The sequence below is a fragment of the Cheilinus undulatus genome, linkage group 13 (assembly GCF_018320785.1).
Source record: "Cheilinus undulatus linkage group 13, ASM1832078v1, whole genome shotgun sequence".
NCBI classification, from domain to species: domain Eukaryota; kingdom Metazoa; phylum Chordata; class Actinopteri; order Labriformes; family Labridae; genus Cheilinus; species Cheilinus undulatus.
In genome coordinates, this window is record NC_054877.1 from 28,297,555 (window position 1) to 28,315,081 (window position 17,527).

Here is a 17,527-nt window from a genome sequence, read left to right on the forward strand (position 1 = left end):
CCAACACAAGATGGTCTTCATCCTTTGGAATTCAGAATCCATGTCAAAGATGGGGAATCACAGTCAATTCAGCTGAGTGATCTTTGAAGTGGACTGTATTTACAAATATATTGTACACAATAATAGTAATCTTTCTAGTTCGAAATGTCCATAGGAACTGTAGTTAAAATACAGCACTGTAATAAAATAACATCCACCTGTAACCCTGTTTGAGTCCCATTGAAACAGATTAGCACAAATGCATTTAAACAGCAGGAATTGAGTAATGGTATGTTAAGCAATGAAGTCTAGGATTATAACAGATTGCTGTGTTTTTTCAAGTACACTTTGTTTCAGCTATGTTCAGATCAGCAGTCACCAGTCAAACATGGCCTCCCCCAAGTTAACAATATGGTACAACCTGCATTAAAAAAGAATAAAGTAAAAAAAAATTGAGGCTTCGTTTGTCTCTGGATGATTAAAAATAACGCGCATTTCTCTCTTCGGCTTGGTTCAGTGTTCTGTTGACAGACTTCTCCGTTCATTTCCAATTTGACACAGAGAATGAAAGGTCTTCTAGTCGTGTCTTCATGTCACACAGTGCCAGTCCATACGGAGGTATCCTTCCTGGACATGTCAGCCCCCAGCACATCTCGTATTCGCACACCTACACATCACAATCAGAGACAAAAGGTGTTAAAATGAGACAAAGTACAGAAAAAAGGGGGATTTCTAAACTTCTAGCTTATGTAGAAACAGTTCTTACCCTTGCAGAGGTTTACTGTGTGAGGGGCTAACGTCCGCCGCTAGCATTCACCAGACCATGGAAGTCTTCCCAGGCTCTGCAAACAAAGAAGGATGCAGTATTTCACAGTAAAAAACTCTTTGGGGATATTATTTTTGCCTTAATTGAAGAATCACCATCAAGACGGAATTTTTCAAGAACATTAAGATTGTCTCTTTTTTTCTGACAAAGCTGTAAGACTTCATTTCACAATACGGAACTTTCTTTTTATCAGTAAAAGGCATTTTTATAGATTTTTTCATTAAACACTAATGTCTATTTTCTCAGAGCACAATGTCACCCCTTCAAACACTTTAATATGAAGTCCAAAACACCACATATGCTTTTTAGGATGACAAAGATAAAACACAGACAGCACCAAACTTTCCCACCTGAGTAAAAAGGACTAGCAAATAACATTATTTCCCTCAGCAAAATAAGAAAACAATTACTGTATAAAATGACACATGTTAGCAGTGTTTTATAACATCATACTTTTTGAATGGACATTCATAAAATGCAGTTTATCCTGCATTTTCTGGGTGAGAAAATTTTAACTTTGTGAGCATGCATATCTGAATGTGTGAGGAAGAGAGAGAGAGGTTAAAGAGAAAATAATAAAACGAGGAGACATACATACTTAATGCTGTCTGTGTGTGTCTTGTACTCCATGATGGTGTTGGGTGGCAGGTTGAGGACTCGGCGCAGCGTATCTCTGATGCGGGCAGTGGTGGCCTGATCACTGGCTGTCTTGTTCCAGATGGAGATGATGTCCTCCTGCAGAAGCAAGAAAGCACATCTGTGAATATCAGGGCTGGAAATCGAAACCCAGTCCTGCATATTTAAAAATCTGAAAATCATAATGTTTTTGCTAATCAATGCGAAGATCAAGTCTCACATGTTCTGTGGTGCAAGGCCATTTTATCTCAAATGCAAAAAGATATCTATGTTTCTTGCAAGGGGGACCATAAGCTCAAAGCACATCAGCATCATTTAACAATAAGACCAAAATGTGATACCTCGAGGACAGTTATCCTCCTCATCTGCTACAAATGGCCATGAAAAGGGAATGGGATTGTGTTGTCCTGCCGCACACTCTCTGGAAGACCCACAATGTTGGTAGCTAGTGCAGTTCATCAATCCCATTAGCAGTATATTGGCAGTAGCAAGCTTTCTCTGTATGTTTACATTATTTTCTTTTCTAGCGTTTTGAATTCATAGAATCCACAGTAAGGGTAAGATATTGTTGTCTGACAGGGTGTAGCATCGCTTCATATGAACCTAAAGATTCAAAAATAGACAATTACCATTTTCTTTTTACTTATGCAGTAGACGAGTTCATTCAGGTGCTGAGAGTACATGATCTGAGTAAAAAAATCAGGGTTCCAACACACTTAGAGCCCTTTAAAGCCTACTGTATCAAATTTGATACACACTTTTATGAGACCTCTATCTGAACAACATGATCAGCAAAACACTTAAAAATCTTTTGAATATAATCTGATAAAAATGCCCTCCAGTGGATTATCGGTTGCCAAAAATGCCTAATGTAACAAATGTGATACCAAAAAAACTAACATTTTACAGCAATTTTTCTTTTTTTGATTGACAAACTTTTCCTCAAGGCACAATAAACAGAACTGTTTTTAGCCCTAAATTTGTGAGCTCATGGTTGTAGCAGACCTCAGGTATTCCCGAAGTTTGTTCCCCAGGTGAGTAGCATGAAACCAAAGAGCTGCTAATTTGAGAGCTTCATGATGTAGATTTCCAAGCCCTATGAGGCACTTCTAAATAAAATGTCACAATTTGTTCAAATGTAACCTCATGAAATTCAGTTTTTGGTTAGAAACTTCTATAGATGTAGTTGTGAGGATGATCATTTTGTGTTTATGGCAATATAAATAAACAGATGGAATGACGACTTTTATAACTTATTAGCTTAAGCGCTACTCATCTCATACCACTTCTGTTGAAAATGTACTGACGTTTTGTTTTTCCATCCGACAACAGAAATGTAGCAATAAGGACTAAGATCAAAAAAGAATATTGCAAAGAGTATGAATATAAGTAAAAATCTCATTCCTAGTGAATACTCAATTAAGTAGTGAATAACTAAGGCTAACCAGAGAGTGTGCGTGTATGTGTGTGTGGGTTTACCTGGAAGCGTACTGACACCACAGCCCCACAGATCTCCTCCCCAACCATGAACTGCTCCCCAAGCATGGCCAGGATCAGGTTCTCCCAGCACCGTGATGCCAAGCCTTTCCGTAGACGGATGATCCATTTACCTCCCATCTTATTGGCATCATCCTGAACATGACACATGCAAAGCTTCAGGGTGAGCGTTCTGTTCAAATACAGTAATAATAAAAACAAATTTGCTACAGTATGAGTACCCACCTCCCACATGGGTTTAATACCCTCCTTGAAGAGGTGGAAGTCACTATGGCCAGTAAGATCGCCTGGTCGGATCATGTGACTATAGAAACGCCAGAATTGTTCCACCTTTAGAAAGAACAGAAATATTTATATCAACAGCTGTGTGATAAAGGGAGTTAGCTTGAACTGAAAGATGTGGTCTTGGTCTGGCTGATAAACAAAAGCCAGCAGCAACCCCTCCCTCTCTCCAGTGTGCCCTCTCTACTTAAGTTATAAACATCGACATACTGAAGCAAAGCTGCCGATCTGTTTGATGTTCTGCTCATAGCTCTGAGTGCTGGCTGGTCTCCCTGGGGTGCGCCTGGAGTACCAGAAAGTGTAGTTGTACTGAAGAGGGTGCTCTCCTGCTCCTGGAACCACCATCTACAGAAACAAGAAGACAGTGACTGAGTCCTACGATTAACCTGAATGGTTCAAAATACACATGTCATTCTTTAACGGCCTTGCCTTTTTCTTGGAGGTGTTCTGTTCCTTTTCATCGTCTTCGGCTTTCTCCTTCTCACTGTCTTTCGGTGAGCCTTGGTCCTGGTCGTGGTCTCCACTGTCATCATCTTTCAGACTACGTTTTGAGAAAAGAAGGAATGAAATGTCTGTCATGCAGCAACATTTAAATTCACTCTGTAATAATTTTTTGACAAGGTAAACTTCATGCAGAACTAATGCTGTCCAATACAACAATGCATTACATTAAAATAATGCTTTATGGTGGAGAGAGGGCATAAATATCAAATTTTGGTGCTTCTTACCTTTTTGTGCTAGAATAATAGTTGTTTTCATTGCAATGCATTCTAACTCATAAATACGTTGCCATAATATTAAGGGCACTTAAGCTTTATAATCTGGACAAGCTGCAGGGATGTTGCAATTCATTCCAGCTACCGTAAAGTATTGCTAATAAACTGACAACTGAGTGCTTTACTGTTAGCTAAAAAGGTAAAGTAAGTAAATAATGCAAACGTAAATACTTATACGTAAACAACGCGACCCATAAACAAGCTACAACGCGCTGTAACAGATCTGCCCTAACTTAGCGGCCAGTGCATTCTTGTTTGGGCCGAGAGCAGACGCCCCTTCGTCGGCCTCTCCATAACTCATACACCGAGGATTCTGGCCCTGTCCAGCTTTCCGCCAAGCTAAGCTAAAGCTAGCAGCACAGCGCATTCCCCGCTATAAAACACTATTTAATCAACGTTATTACTTTCCTTAGGTTAATATGAGGCTGTCTATGTGAACCCAAATCTCATGTGGGTTTCCAAACGTCCACAGAGCATGCAGGACCATGCAATAAAGCTGACACACCTCTCTCTACACGCAACAGCCTTCACTAACATTAACGATCACCCGTGTATTTGCAGTCACGACGGGGAGCCCACTCTTTGGCTGATATTGCAAAGAAACTCATGATTACTCACGCGTCAAATTTGTTATTCATTATTTTCTAGGTGGGAGCCTTTCGGAGTCCAACCACAGCCTCCTCAATTCCGCAGGAACGGTGGCGCGCAGTACACATGTACGCGCACGCAGTGTTTTTAGAGTTATGATTGAGCGTGCAGGAGGCCGTGGGTGACACAGAAGTTTCTACATGTTTTTACAAGCTGGTTTTATTTAGATGGTTTTATTCACATGAATTATGCACGCATGATTAAAAATGTTTTTGAAAAATCAGATCATAAAAAAGTTATATTTAAATATTTTATTAATCACATCTCTCACAGCTGATCCCTACACAAAATTAAGTACCATACTGCTGTAAAGTTAATTATAGCTTTGTCAAAGTCTCTGTCATACGGAAGAGGATTAGGACCATTTTAGAAGGAGAAAATAATTTGGGGCAAATTGAGATTAAAGTCGAAATGACGAGAATAAAGTTAAAACACAATTTCGAGATTAAAGTAGAAATGATGAGAAAGTCGAAACTTGCTATTACTAACAGCGGATCTTACTAGATACTGTGTTTGTGCTAATGAGTGAGAATCTCTTTGTTGTTTTATCCAATAATGAGGTCTAGTTTCACATATTCATGGATATGAGGCATAAGGCACGATTCACTGTTATCGTCTTAAATACTCACAAATCATAAGGGGGGACGTAACAGCGCTCGTGTCTCTTCCTTTCCGTCTGATCACCTGCACAGACGCACAGGTGACAGACTCAACCTGACAGTAATGGGAGAGGGAAGCGAGATTGATCGCTCCTTTAGTGATCATGGATAAGGTGCAGCAAAGGACAAAATGTAAAAAAGGCAAAAAAGAAAACTTTACACGTTGTCAATTGGAAACTCTAGTTAACAGTATTGCTTATGATACATAAAGAAAATGTCACCTGAAAAACGCTATGTCAACAATGTACATTACATTTGTGTATGGAATTTAAAAATAAAGGAGGGCTGTTATGTCCTCCCTGTTGATTTATGAGTATTTAATACAATAATAATGGATCATGCCTTATGCTAACCTTGCAAAGCACCATGTTTCTCACTGGTGAATCAATCTTGCAAAGCTCCCGTCTGAACTTGAAATTTCTTTGTTAAAAGAAGAACAAAGAACAGCAGTGAGTTGCTTTCTTTTCAAAAACATCAAAAGTAATATACTGACATGTCTACAGTGGCCATGTTTCGCGTTATTCCTCGGTAGCTGCGCAGGCGCATCTCAGTTGCGGCTATGTCACGTGTGTTGTTGCTCTGATAGGCCCGTAAAGATGTGATGGACAGAAAGTTCATCCAATCACGCTCCCAGTTCTTTTTTTTTTTCAAAGCTTCTGCCATTTCTCAAACGCTTCCTATTAAGGTTTTCCAGATGGATGTTTGAACAAATCCCTCTGGTGTGTCAGGTTAGTCTTATGCCTCATATCCATGAATATGTGAAAGCAGACCTTATTATTGGATAAAACAACAAAGAGAATCTCTCTCATTAGCACATTAACAATGCGTCTAAGATCCACTGTTAATAATAGCAAGTTTCAACTTTTTTCTCGTCATTTCTACTTCAATCTCAAAATTGTGTTTCAACTTTATTCTCAAAATTTCAACTTTTTTTCTCGTCATTTTGATTTTTTGTGTTTCAACATTATTCGTGAAATTTCACCTTTATTCTTGTCTTTTTCACTTTAATCTTGACCTGCCCAAAATGATTTTCTCCTTCGAAAATGGCCCTAATCCTCTTCCGTATTGTCAACTCTGGCTCCAATGAATCATCATAAACCCTGTGACTTCCCCACACAGACATGGGTGCAAGCCGGCAGACACACCACAGCACAAAAAGGACTGGCAGCTCCTTCATATGAACCAGCTTCCTCTGATGTGCCGCATCCCTTGTTTCATCCCTTCATCTGCCCGCTTGTCATCCTTTCGTGCGGCGACATCAGACTGCAGCTCTGTTCAGGTCCGGGCAGAGCTGTGGACCAAGTCAGGGGGGACAGAAAGGGAGCCTGGAGGCGAGGATGCAGTCAGAAACTGAGTGGACTTTTTGTGCTCCAGCCCATGAAAAGTGATGAGGTATTGACAGATAATGCAAGTTAAGTAGAGAGATGAGTGTCTGCAGGGGGGTTGGTAAGGGACAGGATGGCTCTGGCATGGTATAGCATGGCACGGTATGGTATGGTGTGGTGTGGTTTGGTTGGTTCTACTGTCGGAGACCATCCCCTCGCCCCTTGCCCCCTGTGCCTCTGTGAGGACCTTCATGAGAGGACTCTTTGTTCCAGGCCGGCAGGCGCACCAGTGAGTGAATGAGCAAGAGCAGCGGCGGCCCTCTTCAATGGTGGCTGTTTGTTTACACCAGCCAGTCCCGTCATACTTCATTAGCAGCCCATCCCACCGACAACCTCTGATGTCCTAATCGCCCGATGAGTGTGTGGCTGCCCATCAGCCCTGAGCCTCAGCGGTTAGGGATAAAGAGGTTTCCAGGATTCCCGACACACACATTCCCAGTGAATCTGCCCGCCTGCCTCCTCAGTCTCTGACGGTACACATACAGTACATACACATACATGAACACACACATGGCCTCCACAGTGAGGGCGGACGGGGGAACCGCTTCTTTCATCACGGGCCAAGAGGCACAGCCGGCGTCAGTGGAGCAGCAACAGTCCGAAAGAACTAGCTCTGCATCACAGAGATGTGAGAGATCTGCTGCCAAGAAAGATACAACAGACATACAGACATTGCTCAGTGCTGCCATCTTCTGACCAACATCACAGACTTAGAGGAGTGACTTAAAGCTGGGATGAAGGATGTTTTTTTAGTTCTTGCAACCAAATCAACTGTCAGTCTACCACTATGTCTTTCTCATCCACACAATACTTTCCAAATATAGAAGCTATTAGGAATTTTTTGACTTTGTTAGAGGCAAGAGAAAACAGGTGCTGCCTTAGAAGTTATGACAAGAAAGATTCATGTCTTTATGATGAGGAAGTTACTTGCTGGACTAAACTGAACACCAGGGCTTGTATACAAAACTGAAGATAATAGAAAATGTCTCAAGTAACATCTCTGATTCGTGTACAAAACCCAAGACCTTTAATCTTCTAATTAAAACCTAAAAAACTGTTTCAGGATATGTTCTTGATGATAAGGTTTTCTTTTACACTTTTCTGGAACATATTGTAGATTTACAACCCTTATTAAAGGGGCAATGTGTAGGATTTTCCCACCAAAATGTAAACATTAATTAGATAATGACTACTCCTATGTTACATAGACTTTTGGTTACATACTCACACTGCCTTAAATAATTCCAAAAGTGTTCAAAAGCCTGAAATCTGTGATTTTTATAGCTATAACAGGACATGTCTTGTTATGGTGGCTGCCATAGCTAGCTGCCACAATAGACTCAACATGTTTATCATTGCTCTGGAAATGCTTGATATAAATCAAAGACTGTTTTATGCTGCATACTTGTACAGAGATTATCATCTGCTGTCAGCTGGTCTTTATCCTCCAAGCTCCTTCTCAAAACCCTTAACTCCATCCTTAGAGTCAGATAGAGTAGACATGTAGCTCCATCTCCCCACCTCTGCTGCTGACGGAATTTTGAATTAGTGGCTCTGTTCAATAAAAAATGCACTCAACAAGGTGTATTTACTAGACAGTGAACCACCACTTTTGTTCTTGAATTTAACATAATGAAGGTGAAAAGCTGTTAAAAGTGGGTTTCCTGGTTCCTTTTGTGAGCTGGGCAGAGCAAAGCAGCACGTCTACACTTGCCATCTTTTGTTAATGTTTTGACTGCGGTTGAATTTACATTGTATGCTTTTCTAATAGTATTTTCAAATACTCACATAATTTTACCTTAGTATTTTTATGGTATTCTATGACTGTTTCTGTGTTATAGATCCCAATTCATACAAACTCAAATAAACTGACCTCCTGAATGGCTCTTCCTAGCATCTCCTGGCTTTTCACCACTTTCCTAAAAGAGACAAACATCCATGATTATTTCTGAAAGTAAAGCGGCATCGACAACTCAAACCGCTGCTTCCAGCTGATTAAAAGAGTACAATGAAAACTCACCTGTGTATTCTGCGTGCAAGGCTGAGGGTGAAGTTTGCTGAGCAGTCTGGCTGATAGGTGGACGGCACAATGGTGTAAGCTCCAGCAGGGAGACAGCAGGTCAGACTGACATCCTGAGTGTAACAGTGAGGGACACAACTAGCCACAGGATCCTGGTCTTTGGGTAATGTAGCCTCTGGTGTAGCTTCTGGGATCTGGATTCAGAGTGAGGATGTAAATTATTGGCTGTTTCATACAAAAACTACAGTATATTAACAATTGAAATTGAGCATAATGTCTAAAGTTGTGTGTACACAATGCTGTATCAAACCAGTTCTATAACAGCCACGGAAGAATATCAGTTCACACTGCAAGACTGAATTGTTGGTGACGCACCACCAACACTCATGATTTATGTGCTCACACTGTGTGGTTTGTTGGTCAGGCAAGACCTAAGTACCCATATTGTGAACTAGGACAGACTGTTGATAACTGCAAATAAATATATCATTTTAAACATCCCACAGACAGAGGTTGAATTCACTTCTACCAATGAATAAATTGGAAAAACTTCCCCCTAAAATAGTAAGATGAAAAAAACCAAGAAAGTCCATATCTAAAGGCCATGACAACACAGTGTCAGATTGTCTTAAAAACATTTGAGGGGAACATACATTGAAGGAAACAGCCTATTACTCTAAATGACACTGGAATTCCCCATCATTTTGACCAACCTTGTAAATGTGAAAGCCAATAGGGTGCAGCTGTGTGTCAGGGCGGCTTTGGTGCAGGGTAATCTTTACATTAACTTCTGGCGTCTCGGTTGACTCAGCACACACAGTGAAAGGGAAGTGTGGGTTCTGCCAGTACGACAGGAAGTTCCTACTTCCTCCCGCTGTTCTTCCCTCCACCCACGAGCCCCGGAAGTAACTCGTCTCCCACTCTCCATCGCTGGTTAATGGCAGTGAAGGTGCTGGGCTTTTCAGGGCACTGAGGGGGGGGACACCAGCAACGTAATGACACACATGATCTATTCAGTGACAAAACGTTTTGTAAAAGAAATCCAACATTGTAGGAATAAAGGAAATCCACAAGGGTTCTTGCTGCAGTTAAAAAGGACAGAAAGTATGATTTTCTCAATGGTTCTCTTAAATGTATTCTCAGAACGGACAGCAGGTGTCACTATGTATCTACTATGGAGCCTTTTAGGTAAATCATAGAGATATGCATGCATCTGTACAATTGAAGCATACAACTGAAACATGGTGACATCTTAAATAATATACAGTATAATAAACATTGATTTATTGATTTTACAGAACAGTAATTCACTGTTTTGACTTTCCAATGTATGACTAAGTGATCGTCAAAGATTGTTGTTTAAGAGAGAAAAACAGATGATACAATTCATTATAAAATGAAACATGGGACAGAATTATTTCCTCATCTTTTAAAAGTATGTTAAATGCAACCTACTTTTATTATCATATATTTTTAGTTTGACTATCTTCATTATTAAGATATTCTAAGTATAACTTTATTTTCTTCCATGACACTTGCCAGGTTTAACTAAAAAAATTGCTCTTGTTGTTTTACCTTTGCTTTTTATATATTTCTCTTATCCATTTTCTTTAACTCCTAAATTCCTCATTGTAATTATCCGCCAGAATGCAAAGCAAAACTGTAATTTGACTTTTTTCAAATCATTACTATGATAGTTTAAATCTACATTTCTTACATTTCCAAAAGACATGAAATGTTAATTTAAATCCCCTTTCTTCCCTATACTGATGCTCAGTAAATGCATTGGTTGCTGCCATGCCATTGGCTGATTAGACATTTGCATTAATAAGCAGTTCAGTCAGGAGGACCAGTTTGTTGAGAAAAACACATGATTTGCAGTTATAAATGTTTCTCTTTCTTAGCAATTATTAATTTGCTCTTATTGCTACATTTATGTTTGGCTGTTCAGGTATCCCCCTACCCTTCCACAAGCCTATGTGGAAAGCATCAAGCAGGAACAGCACATGTTCCTGCTCTTCGTGTGCCTACAAGGAAAGCCTGAGGCAGAGAGAGAAGCTGAAATAAACCCAGAGCAGGGCAGGCATCAATGACAACAGAATGACATTGATTAAGTAAGATAGAATAAAATGAGGAGCTGGGGTGGAGGAGGGTTGCAAAGAGCAGCTTACAGCGAGAGCAGCAAAGTATAGCCAGGCTAGAGCAGTTTTAATGTGGCAGCATGAGTGAAATGAACCAATAGCGTGTTTAGAGCAAATCAGCCCGCCATTAGCTGATGAGGGCTTGCGTGACATCAGCTGATCTCGGGCATATCCATCTGCTTTGCAAGGTCAAGTGTAACCTACAGTACATCTTAAATAATCTAGTGAGACTTAGTCGAGTATTACCCTTTGACAATGTGTTAAAACTCTGTAGTTCATTTTGGTTAAAGGTACAGTGTGTAAAAATGGGACTAATAACATTTAACAGCCAATTCTAGAGTGTGATGCTCATTTTTCTGGTGATAACTGTGGGAACCAGTGAAGTTTAAAAATCAATATATGCTTAACTGTTATTTGGTTCCTTCTATGGTGCAATAGAAACAGGTAAAATGCAAAAATCCAAGATGGCAGCTTCCTTGGAGGGGACCCTCCCTATGTATGAATAAAAGGCTTATTCTGAGTTAATTTAAAACATAAATTTAAAAAATGTGTTATCAGATGTCAACACTAATTTAAATCAGTCTACTTATAAATGTTATATTTCATTTTAACCAAGCTTGTTTTGCTAAATGCTAATAATCTAAATATTACACACTGCACCTTTAAGTTCAGTTTTTACTCACTATTTAACTGTGTCTTTGTATCGCTCCTCCATCATCTATGTAATGGCTGTTAAAAAAAGCCATAAAGTCTGTGGGAACTAATAGATTGGTCAAGACCCTATTTTGGCACAGTTTGCTCATTCTTGATTACTTTTTCTTTTAAATTTCTATGGATCTGGAATAGTACACCATTTTTAAGTGGTAACCCCATTTTTGTCACGAGTTACTGCAATAACAACAGACTCTGGAACAAAAATAATTCCATAGAATTAAAAAAGAAAAAAAAACTCACACAAAAATATTCAAATTAAACCTCTTAAACATTTGAGTTCAAATTTAGACAATAAAAAAACATTCCTTCATCTACTTTTTTGGGAAATGTGACAGTGGTCTCATTCTTCATTTAACTGCTCACCTAAGGGATGTAGAAGAGGAGGAGAAGACCCTGATGAGAAAGCGGGCCTCCGCTCCTGGCTGGTAGGTGCTGGGGATCAGCAGGTAGAATCCGGGCTCCAGCTGGCCGTGCAGGACTACTTCTCTGTCGTAGACATGGCAGTGAGTAGAAGCACAAGGAGGTCTGTTCAACATCCGGCTCAGATTAAAACGCTTCTTCTCCACCTTGAAATAAAAATATTGATGTATTTTATCATATCAGTTCCAAGATACCTACTTAAATTCTTATTTTCAAATAATTCCCAAACCTTCCACATGTGTAGAGCGATAGCCTGGTAATGCTGGTGTTTCGTGTTCTCGCCATCCTCCAGTGGCGTTTGTGCGTATTTCTCTGTATGTTTCAATTTCCTATGCTGCAGTAAAGATATTAGCACCTCTCCTCTTTCACACACTTTGAGCCAATACTTTGGGTTGCTGCTGTAGCTGCTGCTGTTTCTGCAGCCACCTGCGCAGTGACCTTTCATCCACCGGCCAGCCAGCTGGTGGCTGTGAGTCAGCAGATTTCCTGTCAGAGAGGAACAGCTTTAAAAGTGGCTCTGATGTAGCATTAATTAGTGACTGTAAGTAAAGAAGGTTTTGGAAAACCAAGGGAATTACCTGTATAGATGTTTTTAAGGTGGCCCTCTTCACTGATGGGATAGCCAACAGTGACATCATCAAACTGGGACATGAATTCATCCTCGTCCAACCAGAACTCACCCTCAGCCGTCCTGGCTTGAAGCTCCAAAGCCGAAACAGGGTCGATAGAACCCCAGCCAGCACCACTACAGAGAGAAAAAGACTGAATGAATGTGGACACTCATTAATGCAAGTGTCCGGACTTCCTGCAGGCTTGTCAGTGCCAGCAATCCTGTCTAAATCCTGTCTAAATTCACAACTACTGAAGTCTGCACAGTGCTTTAGTGCTCCTTTGGACCTTTGATGGACATCAAGAGAATCTACACTATGTGCAGATTTCACTCTTGTCTATTGATTGTAATTTTATTATTTTCATATTTATTTATTTTTCCAATATACTCAATTTTTAAAGTTTCTGTTACCACAACACAAACTGTAGATCTGTTAGCTTTCCATTAAGGGCCCCTTCCCTTATAACCTGAAGAAGAAGAAGTGAGTTGAAACAAAGTATAAATATCCAAGTTCAACCCATTCCCAGGGAAAATTTAAGAGGGTTGTCTCTTATATGACAATTACAGAGCACATTTACATACAAACCAAGTGCCCAGTGTCAGCTCATTGAGCAAATCAGACAACTTAAGCGAAAAAACAAAATGAGGAAGTGAGAAAAATTTAATCATTATCTTTTATCTTTCTAGTTCATTTCTATGTCCATACTTTAACGACTGGGACCAGTGCTCATAGAATTTATCTTTAAACAAGCCCTAAAGAAAATGTCCCTGCATATCAGAAATGCATGTAATGCTTTCCTATCACTCAGGCCCGGAGTGGCTAATCTGGAGAGCCAGGAGAGTTCCCAGTGGGCTGGGCTGCTTTCAGGACCGGTAGGAGCAATTATTGTTTGAGTTACGTTTCCCCAAAAACCCCCCCCCCCCCCCCCCCCACTCACTCACGCTCTCGCTCTCTCTCTTTCCCTCTCTGTGCTTGGTCGAGCGGAGCAGACTGTCAGTGTCCATCTGACTGGATACAAAACTGTTATATTGGTTCCATGTTTACCCTGTCACTGGTTAATCCCTCCGACCCAAGACAGTAAAAGTGTTAATGAAGAGAGACAGATGGGTGATAACTATAGCGCACTTGGCAAAAACACAAGGCAAAAAAGACAGAGCTTTAGCAGCTTACACGGCCAAATATGCACATTTATTTAGTCATTACAAGCTCAAAACTTGATGTAAACGCACCAGGTGGAGATCACACATTGAATTGTTCATTTTTATAGCCTATACAACAACATATAAGTACACCACACAAATAAGCTCTATGCAAATAGCAGCTGTGTAACAAGGACTAAGTATTAAACATCACCTCTGCAGCTGCAGCCCCTGCACCAGTTTGCTGCTGCTAAAAAAAAAAGAGCCTTCACCACTAACAAGCACAAGCCACAACAAATAACATGTAGTATTCAGTCAATATTAATGTGAAAAAGAGTACAGTAATGGCAGTGAAATGATGATTAAATAAAACTAACTTGTGCTCTTTTTAATTGTGGGAACTGGCTGTCATTGAGTAGAGCAAAATTTTCTTACATTCTTAAACTTAAGCCATGAAACTCCAGGGCTGAAAAAGAATTCCACTCCGGCCCTGCTATCACTGATCAGTTCCTTTTTAATGGTGGTTCCCTGTCCAGTCACTTTTCCTATTTGATTTTTTATACAATGCTTTCTAGATGCAATAATTTCTCCTATGTATTATCAGGCTAAGGGAGCTTTGTGATATAACAATGACCCGTCTGTTTCCAGGCAATCTGGGGAAGTTTAAGAGGATTTAAGTTCAGAACTCTGGAGGTTAGACTTTAGATGCAGTGAAACTTTGAGATGCCATGTTTCTACTAAGACAAAATATGAAGCTATAAGGTGACCCACATTCATACCTCTCTGTCCAGGCTCCTTCCCAGCAGCATCGTCCCCACGGGTTTTTTATTCTAAGCAGCAGCACATCACTTCCTGTCATTGTCTTCACATCCAACCACTCCATGACAGCCAGCGCATGGTACTGACCCAGCTCACTAGCACCTGGAACCATCATAGAGATCATCATGTGATGTATTGCTGGATCAAAACCACTTGTACCTGTAAGTGAACTTGCATACATTTATCAATGCTCTTTTAAAAACTTAAATGATACATATTTCTTTTCAAACCCTCTTTGTGAGTCACTTTTTAAATCAAATTTTAAAAGTGCTTCAATAATTAAGGTTACTTTTCTTATTCATCGACTACTAGTGTTTTCATTCTGACCTCCAGGGCTGCCGTGAGTGGAGCAGCTGATCGCACATTCATCTTTCACTTGCTGCAGAAGTTTAAGGTCCAGCTTTTTTCTCTTGACCTGGTCACTGTCCTGTTCTGGTCTATGCTCCTCTTCTGACCCCCTGTCTCCCAAACTCCAACACTCTGCGAGCCCCCCAGTTAAATCCACCAGAGCCTCAGACACCTGCCCTGCCCACAGTCGCTCATATGAGCCATGAAGCCTTAAGAGGGCAGAAGGGAAAGAAAATGGGACACCAAACTTCACTTAACAAGTTGGAAATACACTGCTAAATATTACCCACGCACTACCAAATCACCCAAATCAAAGTTTGACCAAGAAATAAAAAGTAAATGTCTACAGGTTACTTACTTGGCATAAGCCTTCTCTAGCATGGCTACCCAAAAAGCAGTGGGGGAGTGGCAGCGTGAGAAACAGAGGGTGGAATTGATACAGGGTAGGCGGTCATCGATGGTAACATCTGTCCAATGTCCCTGCTGCCAAAAACGAAACTTGAAAGAGCCCCTGTACCTGCTGTCATCCCACTGAGGCTGTTCTGGAGGAAACACCTACAAGAAAAATCACAACAAGTTAACTCAGCAGTGTGGGATCTACAGTTTACAAGTTTATTAGCTGTTATAATTTCCAACAAAACCAGAGCTGCTACCGTGTTCAGTAGATGTCTATTCTTCAGTAAGAAGGAGCAAGCACAGAGAAACCAGCAGTCACCTAATAAGCCTTGTTTTGAATGGCTAAGGTTTATGTTGTCAGCAAAGAGAACAGGAGTACTGCAGATCTCCTGGAAATGAGAAACAGACAAAGGGGATCATAGAGATACACTGACCTGAAATGATGGGAATTGTTAGAAAAGGTGTAGAGTGATAAAAGGACAGAAAACAAACAGAACAACACAGAAAATAAAGACTATGTAATCTGTGTGTGATTCAGAAAAGAAACTAAAATCACATCAACAAATATTGGCTAAAATATATCATAAGAAGAGGATAAAAACCCATTAAAAGATGATTTACGTAAAAATCTCTCAGTAAAAGTGCGTTATTAGAAGAGATTAAAAACTGACTGTGCTGGCCTTTTTAATTTGATATTGTTGCAAGACTACCAGAACATTATTTAGTGGGACTTATTCTGTCTGGAAATCACTGATACCCAATTTAACCTGTAGGTTCTCTTTTGTAATAAAATCCATCACCGGATGAGGGAAATCCCAGATTAACCTGACAGGTGTTAAACTTGTTTGTAAGCTGAAAACTCACACAATGTTAAAAAATGCTAAATTATTAACCTTCAATTTAAAACACAAGAAGAATTCACTGTGATGGTTCAGATTTGCTCTTGGAACTGGGCCTCACCTGTGGGCGTAACCAGGTAACAACTCCCTGCAGCCTAGCAATGGGCGTGGATCTGTCACAGAAAAGGGATGTATCCTTAGGGGGGAAGTCCCGATCCTCAAACAAAGCCTCATCTTCACATTCTGGTGTGCTTTCTCCTTTCATAGTTCCCACTTCAAGTCTACCTGGATAGTACCTGCTGGGTCAGTGTGTGATCATGAACTAGCTCTGACATCCTCACAGCCTCCAGGAACAGTTCACACTGCTACCACTCCTAAAAATAAATAAAGTTACAGTATGAGATTTTAGAAATGCTACACACGTCTTATTTTTACTGAAATCCACATTAAGGATGAACATTATGTTGAGTCACATTAGCAACCAATATACAGGAGAGAAGGATTATTTGCACTCATGAACAATAAATTAAACAAAGGATAGATGGATGGCAGGCCAAAGAAATAGCAGGTAAACCCTATACAGGATTGTCTCTCTACTCTTGATCATCACAACACAAATACAAACATGATCAAGCAAATACAAGAAATACATCACGTCCCACCCACACCTAATACCCATGCTATACCCAGCACCCATCCACCCCATCCCAAGGGACACCATGGATGGACCAATGATACATTATTGCTGTTTGACTAAAGTAACGGTTGCCATTAATTTACCTTTTAACCAACAAAACATCGACGAACAACAATAAAATCATAATCATCATGGCTCAGAACTACAGTATAACGTTACACATAGAGTAAGGGTAAATAACAGGCTTCCCAAGAGTTTCTGTATCTCACCTTTCTCTATTCTGTCTCTCCCCTTGTTGTCTCCATCCTTCATGACATTAACAAAGCAGCTAGCTAACCGTTAGCTTCAGCTAGCTTGTAATGTACATATGAAGCATCTCTGCGTCGCGTCATTTTTTCAGGATTTGAAAAACATCCTAGTTACAAAGACCCTTTCTATAACAAGATGCACGACTCCCTGGAGACTAACAGAAAAATATATAAAACATCTTGCTGGCTGCATCGACGTAAACACGTCAAGTCTCTTCCGCTCTGCTCTGACATTCAGCCGTTCATTCATAAAGTGAATCCTTCCTGTGCTGCTGAACACAGGCGCCACCTACTGGGGATATAAGGGGCATACACGGTGCATTTATTTCACCCTGCTCTTCATTTCTGTGTATGTCATGGTGAAACACAAGAACAGACCGGGATGTAACTAACATAACTTAGCACATACAAGTACTGCAGTTAAATGTAATTCTGACGTATGTGTAT

At 40.3% G+C, this 17,527-nt stretch overlaps 2 protein-coding genes across 4 annotated transcripts; both read right to left on the reverse strand.

Moving 5' to 3' along the window:
- Window positions 1-77: 77 nt before the first annotated feature.
- eif4e2 (eukaryotic translation initiation factor 4E family member 2) lies at window positions 78-5,721 on the reverse strand. 2 transcript variants are annotated; one of them, XM_041804210.1, is made up of 8 exons: window positions 4,615-5,721; window positions 3,650-3,761; window positions 3,431-3,565; window positions 3,164-3,268; window positions 2,921-3,073; window positions 1,400-1,540; window positions 746-821; window positions 78-646 (listed from the first exon to the last, which is right to left on the reverse strand). In XM_041804210.1, exons 1-7 carry the CDS (start codon window positions 4,632-4,634, stop codon window positions 786-788), a joined length of 702 nt encoding a protein of 233 aa, XP_041660144.1. In that variant the 5' UTR covers window positions 4,635-5,721; the 3' UTR covers window positions 78-646; window positions 746-785. The 2 variants fall into 2 exon arrangements, with proteins under 2 accessions (XP_041660144.1, XP_041660143.1); XM_041804209.1 differs by having other exon boundaries at window positions 1,404-1,540; window positions 4,615-5,720.
- A 128-nt stretch (window positions 5,722-5,849) lies between these two features.
- On the reverse strand, window positions 5,850-17,313 carry capn10 (calpain 10). Of its 2 annotated transcripts, none has more exons than XM_041802440.1 (13): window positions 17,042-17,313; window positions 16,257-16,509; window positions 15,554-15,685; window positions 15,259-15,455; window positions 14,880-15,109; window positions 14,513-14,654; window positions 12,562-12,728; window positions 12,213-12,469; window positions 11,927-12,129; window positions 9,422-9,677; window positions 8,709-8,902; window positions 8,562-8,607; window positions 5,850-7,325 (listed from the first exon to the last, which is right to left on the reverse strand). In XM_041802440.1, the coding sequence occupies exons 2-13, from the start codon at window positions 16,398-16,400 to the stop codon at window positions 7,296-7,298; spliced, it is 1,998 nt and encodes a 665-aa protein (XP_041658374.1). In that variant the 5' UTR covers window positions 16,401-16,509; window positions 17,042-17,313; the 3' UTR covers window positions 5,850-7,295. The 2 variants fall into 2 exon arrangements, with proteins under 2 accessions (XP_041658374.1, XP_041658373.1); XM_041802439.1 differs by having other exon boundaries at window positions 5,850-7,328.
- Window positions 17,314-17,527: the final 214 nt, after the last annotated feature.

Coding starts and splice junctions, on each gene's coding strand:
- eif4e2 (XM_041804209.1), bottom strand. CDS start 4,634: ATGAATAACAAATTTGACGC. Junction 3,269..3,430: donor AGATCGGCAGCTTTGCTTCA/GTATGTCGATGT, acceptor TTCTTTCTAAAG/GTGGAACAATTCTGGCGTTT. Junction 822..1,403: donor ACACACACAGACAGCATTAA/GTATGTATGTCT, acceptor CTTTGTTTGCAG/AGCCTGGGAAGACTTCCATG.
- capn10 (XM_041802439.1), bottom strand. CDS start 16,400: ATGAAAGGAGAAAGCACACCAGAATGTGAAGATGAGGCTTTGTTTGAG. Junction 12,470..12,561: donor CCTTAAAAACATCTATACAG/GTAATTCCCTTG, acceptor CCTCTCTGACAG/GAAATCTGCTGACTCACAGC. Junction 8,903..9,421: donor TTGGCTTTCACATTTACAAG/GTTGGTCAAAAT, acceptor CTCTGAATCCAG/ATCCCAGAAGCTACACCAGA.